This window comes from Lithobates pipiens, unplaced genomic scaffold, assembly GCF_037356315.1.
Source record: "Lithobates pipiens isolate NorthernLeopardFrog02 unplaced genomic scaffold, aLitPip1_a1.2 Scaffold_10, whole genome shotgun sequence".
In the NCBI taxonomy this organism is placed as follows: Eukaryota; Metazoa; Chordata; class Amphibia; order Anura; family Ranidae; genus Lithobates; species Lithobates pipiens.
Genome location: NW_027507686.1, coordinates 217,672,065 through 217,684,524, shown reverse-complemented (window position 1 = coordinate 217,684,524; position 12,460 = coordinate 217,672,065). Strand labels below are relative to the sequence as shown.

Below are 12,460 nucleotides of genomic sequence, written 5' to 3'. Positions count from 1 at the left end.
ATCGTATGCATTTTTATTCTGAGTAAATGATGCAATGAAATGTCTTCTTACAGGCCTAAAACATGAAGGCCAAAATACAAGTGCCGAGCCGGGGTCTAAAAAAGCGGGGCGGAAAAAAAATGCTGCAAAAGAAGGACCAGAAGCTCCAGAGTACAATGCAGGTAAAAAGGCAGGATTATACAGATGACCATTGTATGCATTCTTGTTATGTGATTTGATGTGATGAATCCTCTCCTTTATAGGTTTAAAACATAGTGACAGAGACATGAGCTCCGAGCCGGGGTCTAAGAAATCCATCCGAAAGAAAAATACCGCTCAAGAAGAACTGGGAGATCCACAGTGCAGTACAGGTAATTAGGCCGAATATCAACAATGACCATTGTAAGTATTTTTGCTCTAAGAATGAATAAATGATGTGATCAATACCCTCCTTACAGATTCAAAAGATGACATTAAATTTAAGAAATTTGGAGACAAACGTAAAAACATTGTGCACTATCTGTACAAGAGTACGGTGGGCGGAAATGTTCGAGCAAAGGTAAGTTATCCATGGGTGTTGACTTACCTTTTTTGTGTGCCAGGCTTGGTTCTTACATGTGTTTTTCCCCACAGTGCCTCCAGACTCCATTCCTGTGCTCCTTGGCCTCCTACATTCTCTATCGGACCAACAGCCCCTTTGACAGGAGAGTCACGACACTTGAGTGGCACCCCGCTCACCCAAACACAGTGGCTGTGGGGTCTAAAGGAGGGGACATCATTTTATGGGACTATGAGGACCTGAACAGCACACTTATTCCTGGAGTAAGTATGATGAGTGAGGATAAGAGGAGGTTGTAGTTCTCAAACTGTTTAAAGCTATGAGACTTGCAATGCTTGCAGTTTCCATAAGGGCTACTTCACACTGGCGCTAAAATGTATGGAAAATGTATGTGCATCTCCATCCATTTTAGTTGTGTTTTAACGCGCACTGACATCCGTTGACGTGCACGCGCAGCGTTATTAAAAATTGTTTTTCAGATCTCCTTCCGTTGATCTGTGTTTTACAGCTGCGCTAAAGGCAGATCAACGCACAAGTGTGAATTGGCCCTTAGGCTTCCGACTTTGGAGTGCAACTTTGACACAACTTTTGCTGGGTGAGACTTGGATGCGACTTTGGCTTTGACCAGTCATAATGGACAACTATTGCATGTAAAACATTCAGGTGCAACTTTTAATGCGAATTCCACCCTATTTAGCAACCGCGGCTCCACTGATAGTTGATCACTGTGCCCCATCATCTTTTTAATAAAATTATACACACACACACAGTATCTCACAAAAGTGAGTACACCCCTCACATTTTTGTTAATATTTTATTCTGTCTTTTCATGTGACAACACTGAAGAAATGACACTTTGCTACAAAGTAGTGAGTGTACAGCTTGTATAACAGTGTACATTTTCTGTCCCCTCAAAATAACTCACACAGCCATTAATGTGTAAACCGCTGGCAACAAAAGTGAGTACACCCCTAATGCCACATACACACGATCAGCATTTCGGCCAGCAAAAGACAGATGAGAGGTTTTCATGGGAAAATGCGACCGTGTGTATGCTCCATCGAAATTTAGCTGGCGTTGAGAGCATGTTCTCAATTTTTTCAGACGGAAAAAATTTCTATCGGAAATTCCGATCGTGTGTATGCAATTCTGATGCGCAAAAAACTCACGCATGCTCAGATTCAACAACGTGATGGATGCTATTGGCTACTGGGTATTGAACTTCCTTTTTCTAGTCCCATCATACGTGTTGTACATAACCTCATTCTTGATGGTCGGAATTTAGTGTGACCGTGTGTATGCAAGACAGCTCGAGCAAAATTGTGTTCATTGATAAAAATACAAGGCTTCTCCTGAATGGCGGAGAAGCACTCGGCCCAGCTCTCTTTTTAAGTCAAGCAGCAGACAGGAAGTCGCCTATACTGCTGCAAAAACACGGTGCTACATACTGTATGTAGCTAGTGCTACTACAGTCCATTACGGCACACACAGCAGCCAGACTGGAAATAGCTTGTTTTGGCCAGCATGGACGAAACTATTGATTTAAAGCTAAATTAAAGGAGTTGTTCACCTTTGGTAACATGTTAAACCCGTATTTAGGGTGTAACATGTTGCCAGGGAGCACCATCCCGCACCCCTTGCTGTGTTAGTGGGCGGGGGATCTTCTCCCCACACCTGCTGTCACAATTTAATTGTGGGACTCACACGGCAGCATCATTCATTTACAGAGTTCTGTGAATGAATGAATGAACTACAACTACCATCTTCCATTGCGGCAGACAGCTTGTAGTCCTCAATGAACTGTGAGGGCTCTGGTGAATGTTCTCGTAGTTCATTGATCTTCCTGCTCTCTAGTAACTACCTGCAGGTACAGGAGTAAAAGTGGTTGCAGATTTGGTTGCATGGTGCATTGCACGGTTCCCTTTCTTATCTTGAGAGCCATACTCATCACTATCATTCTATTTTCCAGATTGGAGCTGGTGGCTGTATTACAGGAATGAAATTCGACCCATTCAACTCTAATCAGATCTATACGTCGTCTGTAGCGGGTAGCACAATCCTCCAAGATTTGAGTGGACGAACCGTACAGATGTATACAAACACAGAGGACTGGGCGTAAGTGGGGTTGTAGATAAGGCAGGGCAGGAGCCCCAATCTCAAAACAAAGACTAAAAATACCAGTCGAATCTAGTTAAACCTATATCTCATAGAATGCAGTCAGGGCAAAGCAATTGGTTTACATGAATTCCACACACATACCACACACACATACCACACACACATAGCACACACACATAGCACACACACACCACACACACACCACACACACACCACACACACACCACACACACACAATACACATACACATATTATTATATAATTTATTTACCTTTTTTATTTTGATCTCACTCGGCTCCATTTCTATGTTTCTTTATTTAATTTTTTTTTATATTGTGTCCTTTTCTATGTCACACCTGATTCTTCCACACTCTTCTAGTTATGCCTTTGGGGCACACAAACAACAAACAGAGGCACATGGGATTAGAGTACTTTATTGATGGCGATGCCATAATCTAACCAATCACTTGGGCATAGGGAGGTTTTTCTATAATGTTAAAATTGCTGTCTTAACAAAAAAAACTGAAATCTGACCCGGTTATGCTTTTTTGTCCCACCAGCATGTGGTACTGCAGCCTGGATGTGTCTGCCAGTCGACAGAGCGTGGTAACCGGAGACAATGTGGGCAATGTGGTTCTCCTGGAGACCTGTGGAAAGGAGGTAAGTGCTGTATTTGGCCCATAAAAGTGCCTTAAAAACGTCAAAGCCAGGCACATGGAGGAGCAGAGCCGATGTGCAGGAACTAAAGCAAATATACTGTTTTCTCACAGCTGTTGTGATTTCTACTCTCTGGTGACCAAAAGTAGAAGTGCAGCTGCTAAAATATGTATTCTGACCATATGGAAGCAGACCGTGCCCCCTACAAAAACGCAATGGCTTCACGGGATTAACCTGTTCACGACCATGCAAAAGCCTGAATGATGGCTACAGTGCGGCGGCCCTTTGCCTAGAGGCCATTGGGTGACATCCCCACGTGCTCGCTCTTTCTGTGCGCCCCCTTCAGCGTGCATCAGCAGTGATCTGCATCCAAACACTCAGGCGCAGTACCACATGATCAGTTGTGTCCAATCACAGCTTGAGAGGGAATTTAAGTCTAATTATTATCTTGGCCGAGATATCAGATAGTTGTGAAGCGAGTTGGGGGGGGGGACAGAAGGAACCAAGTAAGGTGGGATATGAAAGGGGGAAGTAGAGGAGGGATGAGGTCAAAAGGAATAGGGGTCCCTAGAGAGGACCAAGATCTGTATGTCTTGTGTAACCTGCAAGTCATGGCAATAAGGAGTGAGTTATTGAAGTCGGGGTAGAAAGTGGGTAATCCAGGGTCTCCATAGTTTTTCATAAGAAGAAACTTTGTCTAAGACAGTGATGGCGAGCCTTGGCACCCCAGATGTTTTGGAACTACATTTCCCATGATGATCATGCACTCTGCAGTGTAGTGGAGCATCATGGAAAATTTAGTTCCAAAACATCTGAGGTGCCAAGGTTCGCCATCACTCTTCTTCTAGGAGGACTGCCTCGATCTTGGCATGGACCATTGCTTGAGCCATTCTGTGCTTAATTGCTAAGATGTATAGAAAAGGGATTTTCCAGGCTTTTTCAGTGGTCTGCTTGGCTGCTGTAGTGATTAATAAGAGGGTACCTGAGATAATCAGAAATTGCAGACATGGTACAGGAGATGGACAGAGACTGCAGACATGGTACTAGAGATGCCCACATCCCCCCGCAGACGTGTCGCCACAATTCACGGAATGCCCCCCAGTGTGAGGAGGGAGCTCTGATCCCCTGAGAGCACAGGCAGGGCGGGGAAGAGTGTGGGATCTCTCTGTGATGCAGTGTGTGACATTCAGGATGGGCGAATGGCAACACTGTTCGGTGCCCCTCTTTGCCTCAGCTCGTGGCTCCTGGGTGGGGTTCCTTATTGAGCTGAAACTAGCTTTTACTAGAAATTGTCGTACTGTACTACAGTACTTGGTACTGACGTATTTTATATAAAGAATATACCAAAAAAAAGTCCAACTGCACCAGGTAACTGTGCATCTGACCAGGGCCTTATTAACAACTTAAGGCCTATTTTTCAGACTCTGTGCTTACTACGAGTTAAAATCATTTATTTTTTTTGCTAGAAAATTACTTAGAACCCCCAAAAATATATAAAAATATTACATTTTCAGACACCCTAGAGAATAAAATGATGGACGTTGCAATACTTTGTCACACTGTATATGCGCAGCGGTCTTGCACACTTTTTTGGGAAAAATACACTCTTTTTTAATAAAAAAAATAAGGCAACAGTGAAGTTAGCCCAATTTATTTTTATATTGTGAAAGATAATGTTGCCCTGCGTAAATTGATACTCAACATGTCACACTTCAAAATTGCGCTCGCTCGTGGAATGGCGACAAAATTTTACCCTTAAAAATCTCCATACGTGATGTTGAAAAATTTCTACAGCTTACCGATTTTTGAGTTCGAGGTCTAGGGCTACCATTATTGCTCTCACTCTAACGATTGTGGCGATACCTCACATGTGTGGCTTGAACACTGTGCTGCTGTGCGCGAGCTTGGCGGGACAGGGCACTTTTACATTATTTTTATTTTGACACTGTCCTTTTAAAAAAAAAATAATAATAAAATTTTTAGGATCAATTTTATTCCTATTACAAGGAATGTAAACATCCTTGTAATAGAAAAAAAAAAAAAAGCATAAAAGGACCTCTTAAATATGAGATCTGGGGTCAAAAAGACCTCAGGTCTCATTTACACTAAAATGGAATAAAAAATAAATAAAAAAGTAATTTGGAATTTTTTATTTATTTTTTTATTCCCCTTTAAGAGCATTGGGCAGAAGTGACGTTTGACATTGCTTCCGCCCTCCACTGCTATGGAGCCGAGTGGGGACCATCTTCCCCTCACTCGGCACCCAGGCTCAGAGGAGAGCGAACGCGGCCATCTCCGCCGCGACCGTCTGCTGTGGTAAGCGGTGGGAGGGGGTCCCTCTTCCTCCCCTGATAAAAGTGATCTTGCTGAGACCACCGGGGTTATGGCAGCTAGCTGCTGCCATAACAATGATACTCCTCTTCAAACTGCCAATGTATAACGATGGCAGGCTGTCCGTAAGTGGTTAAAGAAACGCAAAAGAATAAAAAGTGGCAAATGGTAATTTAATTATCGCATGCGCATGAAATGAAGTTACATGCATTCGGATAGAAAGCAAAGCCAAGCCGCTCCAGGTGAGGGCAATCCCCACTCTTCAACCTGATGGTGCAGGTCCAGCCCGCAATCTGGATAGGAGCCATTGTAACAGGAAAAGGTTTGGCCACACTCGCAGGTTTAAAGCAAAAGTGAATACTTTATTGAAGATAAAAATCATCAGACAACACTGTAGACATGAATGCAGACCTGGCATAGTTTAAAGGAGAAGTCCAGCCTAAGTTTTAGGCTGGGCTTCTCCTCTGGATCACAGGAGTGCAATTTGTTTGGCACTCCTGTGACCCGTTTTCATCGGTCTGAAGTCCACTCTACGCTGAGGTCACTGCTATCAGTCGAAGCAGCGCATCATTCCGACTTCCAAGTCTGGATCTGCCTGCTGCCTTGACTGATGGCAGTCTCCGTGTCTCTTTTGTGTATTTTGCACCCTAGGCAAGACCAGCTACTTGCATTCCCACACCCCCTGAAAAAAAAAAAAAATCTCCTAACAGTGGGACTATTGTGGAGGGCTAGAGGGTGGATGTTTTTCCAATGATTCTCATGATTTAGGATGAGATAGAGGGGAATGGGGAGGACAAGAGAAGGGGGGGGATTGGGGATGAGATAGGGGATGCGGAGGGGAGATTGGGGATGGGGGGGAAATGAAAGAGGGAGGGGATGGGGGAGGATGATAGGGTGGGATTGGGGATGAGAAAGGGGGGGGGGGGCGGTCAGGATGATAGAGAAGGGGGATTGGGCATGAGAGAGAAGGGGCCCCTAGCAGTGTCTGCAGTACTTCTGTGCACCCTTTGACTCAGTCTGTGGCAAACTCCTTCCATAGACGTTCATGCTGGCCAGCGCAGGCTATTCTTCTGGCTGGTGAGGATGGGTGTGCTCTGTTCTATGCAGAAGCAGAGAGGAGAGACGCTGACTAATAGCAGCTCTCCGCTTGGGGAGGAAGTGCAGAGACGGCATTGGTCTGATGCTCCATCCACAGAAGTAAATATGAATCTTTAATTAAAAAAAAAAAATCTCTTTTAACGTGTTTCATGAATTAAAATTCGCTTAGTCATAAACTGTTACAGGCAGGTTTGCCGAATATCAGGCCATTTTGTGTGGGAGGGGTGTGAAGTCAAGGGAAGTCAATCAGTATAAATTGCTTCACCTCCTATCTCTGGGCAGGCAGGACCTTTTTAATCACCTTCTTAATATACAGCAGCTGTGACACAGTGGTGGAGGGTGTAGGACATCACATCAGCAGGACTGCTGGTGTCTACCAGAGAGGAGAGTACATACAACCCCCAAACTAACCTCCATACTAACATATACCCCAACCTCTCTCAAACCTTTCCCCTATGTCTTCACACTTCAACTGACTCCCAACAATAAACCTTAACAATTTAAACTGGGGTTATAAACCTTAAATGTATTATATTGCAGCTTACCAGACCTTAGATGCGGTGACTGCATCCATGTTTGCTTTTTTTTTTTTGGGGGGTTTTTTCTTTGGCTTTTTCCCTGGTGATCTGGCCAGCAACACACCTCTTGTATTAGTGTGAGAGAACTCTGGAGGAACATGCACAGGAGACACAGCAGCATTGTCAGTCGGGGGAGGTTGTAGTGTTGGAGGTACTAGCAGATTTAGAACCACTAACAAACTGAAAAGGGTTGTAAAAGTTCCCTTTTTTTTGTTTAAAAATAAATAAAAAAATGTCCTACTTGCCTCTGCTGTGCAGTTGATTTTGCACAGTGTGGCTCCGATCCTCCTCTTCTCGGGTCCTTCCGCAGTGCTCCTGGCTTCTTCTCTTCTCGAGTGCCCTGTCGGTAAAGCGCACTCCTTCGAGACACTCGTGCGTGTGTGCTCCCGTGTCCTGCTGCTGCCTCTGTTGACACACAGCAGAACTCGGCTCCACCCCCCGCTCCCAAATCATTGGATTTGATTGACAGCAGTGGGAGCCAATGGCTGCACTGCTATCAATCTGTCCAATCAGGACACGAGACATAGGCTGGAGCTGGTGTGCTCCTTCCCGTCGCAGGAATTACAGGGCTCAGGTCAGTATAAGGGGGGGGGGGGGGGTGTCTTGCTCTGTAGTGACAAGTTATATGGTTTAATTTTATAAGATAGTTAATAAATGGAGACTGGAAACCCCCCCACTGTTTAGGGGAGGGAAGTACCCCCGCACCGACTGATAGTCCATTATAGGACCGGGAGCGGAGTAGGGGAACAGAAAAGGGACGCACTCCGTAAAAGGTAACCTACAAAATTACAGACACAGATATATACTTGTTAAGATTTGTCATCTTATTTTTAGTTTCTTTCAGTAAATTTTGTAAATAAGTAATGTGATGTGTGCTGATGAGGTGGCACTGATGAGGTGGCACTAATATGCCGCCCTGATGGGCACTGATAGATGGCACTGATGTGCAGCAATGATTGATACTGATGAGCACTGATTAGTGTCATTGGGGGGGGGTTTACTGTAATCAGTGCCCTTATTTCCTATCCGGTTCTCCCCTGCGAGGCGATGCCTCTGATCGTCTCTCCTTGCCATACGCTCTGTCAGTGTGAGGCGATGAGAGCCGATTACCGGCACTTCCGCATTTACATGTGAGTGGCTGTGATTGCACACAGTCGATCTCATGGTTTAAAGAGCCGCGTCATCGGCTCTTAACAGAGATCGGGGTCGCATATATATATATATATATATATATTATAATATATATATATATTTTTTTTTTAAGTATGTTTTTGTTATTTTTAAAGGGTACATTTTATTGTTATTAGCTTGCAATACAATAATAACCTAATCCAAAGAGTCCACAGCCATATAACAATACATTATTCAAGACAATAATACATTACATACAAGTATTTTTGTCTGAATGTACAAAAAAAAAAAGATCCAATGCTACTCTGGTTAATAAAGCAAAAAAAATAAAAACACGGTGGTAAATTCACATGGAGGCTTTCTGTGTCTAATCCAAAAAACAAAATTGTAAATGATTTAATTTTACCAGTCCTTCGTTGTGGTGGCTGCATGACATTAACAAGAACTGAAAAACATTGATCTTGCCAGAAATGCAGTATAAACTATCAGTCCCATCCATTCATCCATCCATCCACCATATAGGAGATGAACAAAGCCAGACATGTCTTAAGTCCAGTCTGTGTAACAACCAAAGCTCCCTCCATAGATACGTAGTGTGAGTGAGTGTAGCCACCCAGGGACTTGAAATGTGCTTTTCACAGCAATACCCGGTAAAAATAAATGGGGGAAAAAAAGGCCTCAAAAATTAAAACAAATGCAGCCACCACATTTAAGGACTGGTAAGCCGGCTTTTTTCATCATTTTCACCTTGTGATCCTGCCAGTAATGCAGTTACTGTTCTAGGGAGACTACGCTCACTCACTGTACTGTATCAATGGAGGTGCAGCATGGTGCATGTGATATTCAATCGGGAAATTATATTCATTCCAAAATCGAATGTTGGCGCAAACAAAATTTTGAAGTACAATCGAATTATATTCGTCAAGTCATCGAATGTACTGAGAATTTTCTTCATCAATTAGTATACGGCCAGCTAAAGCCTTTAGGTAAAAAGCCTTTAAAATATAGGCAGTTGATAAAGAGCGAATCAGCTCTCTTTTCTGCCCATTTATTTGTTAATCTTTAGTACTTCTCGTTAAAATGCCATAAAACTTTGATGATTAACAAATACATGGGCAGAGCAGAGAGACCATGGGCTCTTTTATTTACAATCAAGTAGTTTAAAGGGCAATTTAAATAAATTTGCCCCTCTAAAAAGGTGACGCTTCCTCCCATTCAAATGTAATTAAACCCTAAATAGAGGCGTATTTGTGTAAATGGCCCTTTAAATATTGACTGTAGATAAGGCCTTTGTGTGTGTGTGTGTGTGTGTGTGTGTGTGTGTCTGTTCTGCCTATATATATGTTAATGCTTTAGTGTAAGGACATTAACATAGTGTATGTAAGCCTAGTACAGATGGAACGAATGTCGGGCGGCATCGGCCTACTTCCGTCAAAGGGTCATAACTGAAAAAAAAGGTCTGGCGATCTCAGCCACACGCTTAGAGCACTTACCGGGGTGTTCTGGCCGGGGGGCTGTCACCCTGTTGGAACACAATAGAGGAGTTCGCTGTACTGGCATCAGATAGTTAGGACAGCAGCACCTACCTGAGCTGCCAGTTTTTTTTTGTTCATTCAACCCAAAAAAAACGAATGGTGTGTAATAGTTGTAATAGTGGCTTAAGTCTAATTTGCTTTTAATTTTACAACTAATGTGGAAAAAGCTGGAATTTTGATAGATTCTGTTTAATCAGCTGAAATTCGACCTGGCTTCAAACTTTAATTTGGAAATCGAAGGAGTTGGGCAGAACATTCTCTGTTTGGGCTTTCTGATTGCCACAGCAGCAGCAACTGTCTAGATATAATATCCAACAGGAAAGACTCCTCCATCCATTTTGTTTAGCATGAATGGGGACCTTGCATCTTAAAAGAGAAGTATGGGTTTGTCTTTTCTTGCAGATTTATACTTGCCTAGATGGGTGCAGCATTGATCTGATGCTGCATCTCTCCCCATGGCGCCCCTGCACTGAAAACCGAGCGATCAAACATCGCCGATCGCTCGGTTTTCAGAACTTTGTAAGCAGAGAGCTGCAGCCTTTCCTGCACAGTTCTCTGCTCATCTCCCCACTCGCTCACTTGAGCGCTGGGCTGTGGAGGAATGGCCTTCTCAGGTTTTTCATCAGCTCTCTGAGAGGCTGAGATGGATGTCGGTCCAGGCACCTGGCGGATCCAGACTTTATCGCAATGATGCGGTGCCTGGACCGATATCTGTGACGTCAGCAGAGAGCCGACTTCAGCCCACACTGCTGAAAAACGGGTCACAGGAGTGCAAAACGATCTGCACGCCTGTGATCCAAACGAGAAGTCCAGCCAAACAAGCTTATCCTTTAACCACTTTCAGACCGGACCATTTAGCTGGCTTAAGGCCAGACCACTTTTTGCTATTCGGCACTGTGTCGCTTTAACTGACAATTGCGCGGTCGTGCGACATGGCTCCCAAACAAAATGGCATCCTTTTTTCCCCACAAATAGAGCTTTCTTTTGGTGGTATTTGATCACCCCTGCGGTTTTTATTTTTTGTGCTATAAACAAAAAAAAATGACAATTTTGGAAAAAACGCATTATTTTTTACTTTTTGCTATAAATATCCCCCAAAAATGTATAAAAAAAAAACATTTTTTTTCCTCAGTTTAGGCCGATACATATTCTTCTACATGTTTTTGGTAAAAAAAAAATCGCAATAAGAGATTGATTTACGCAAAAGTTATAGCGTTTAAAGAATAGTGGATGGTTTTATGGCATTTTTATTAAAATAATATATATATATATTATTATTTTTATTTATTTTTATTGTGACTGCGACATTATGGCGGACACATTGGACATTTTTGGGACCGTTGTCATTTATACAGCAATCGGCGCTATACAAATTCACTGATTCCTGTGTAAATGACAGTGAAGGGGTTAACCACTAGGTGACAGTGTAGGGGTTAAGTGTGTCCTAGGGGCGTGTTGCTAACTGTGGGGGTCGTGGCTGTGGTGTACACATCACTGATCTCTGCTCCAATCACAGGGAGCAGAGATCAGTGACACTGTCGCTAGGCAGAATGGAGAGATGCTTGTTTACTTTAGCATCTCCCCGTGAGACGATTGCGGGTGTCCCCGCAGCGATCGAGTCCGTGGGGCCCGCGATCGGACTCACGGAGGTCCTGACCGGCATGCACGCGAAGGCACAGTGGCAAATTTAAAGGGACATGTCTGTACGCCCATTTACCTGTCCCTGCCATTCTTCCGATGTATATGTGTGTGCGTCAGGACATGGTTAATGGATATGCCTAGCTCAAGGCTTCTGGAAGTCTGGTGTAAGTTCCTGCTACTCGTTCAGATGTAGACTGGTTGTATGATAAAAATGACCGTGGAATCTGAATAATTCACTGTTTTTCAGATCTTCAAGATGAGACTACACAAGAAAAAAGTTACCCATGTGGAATTTAATCCTCAGTGTGACTGGCTTCTGGCCACAGCCTCCGTGGATCAAACAGTTAAGCTCTGGGACTTGAGGAACATCAAGGACAAGTCCAGCTGCTTGTATACACTGCCTCACACTCGTGGAGTCAACTCTGGTATGGCCCGTTTGTTTATCAGGAAATTAAAGTGTCAATAAACCCACATCATAAAAAAACTATGAGAAAATTCTGTATTACATGCTGTTCATACCCAGTCATTCTCTGAGTCTTTTGTTTTATGTATTCTGCAAAAAACCTGGTTGATCCTATTGTTATCTACCTCCTCCTCCTGTCCATGTCCCCAATGCAGTGGTGGATTTTGCAGAGCAGTGTTGGCAGGTCTGCACATGTTCAGTTTTCTACTTTTCAGTAGATTTTTATTAAACAAAATTAAGTACAAAACATAACGTAAAAAAGGGCTTTTTATTTTTGCACACATGCTCAGTTTTTATTGAGTTTCTATGCTGAGCATTTCCTCCCCATCACATCTGAGCAGCCCATGTGGCTATATAGAGTCACACATGT

At 43.4% G+C, this 12,460-nt stretch overlaps 1 protein-coding gene across 2 annotated transcripts in view; it reads left to right on the top strand.

The window, feature by feature from the left end:
* The window catches only part of DDB2 (damage specific DNA binding protein 2), a 49,524-nt gene that overhangs the window by 22,884 nt on the left and 14,180 nt on the right, over window positions 1–12,460 (top strand). For both annotated transcript variants that reach the window (XM_077461112.1, XM_077461108.1), the window contains exons 14-20: window positions 54–161; window positions 243–350; window positions 438–538; window positions 613–801; window positions 2,508–2,653; window positions 3,217–3,316; window positions 11,875–12,052. In XM_077461112.1, coding sequence (XP_077317238.1) covers window positions 54–161; window positions 243–350; window positions 438–538; window positions 613–801; window positions 2,508–2,653; window positions 3,217–3,316; window positions 11,875–12,052 — 930 coding nt within the window. The remainder of the gene's footprint in view (window positions 1–53; window positions 162–242; window positions 351–437; window positions 539–612; window positions 802–2,507; window positions 2,654–3,216; window positions 3,317–11,874; window positions 12,053–12,460) is intronic.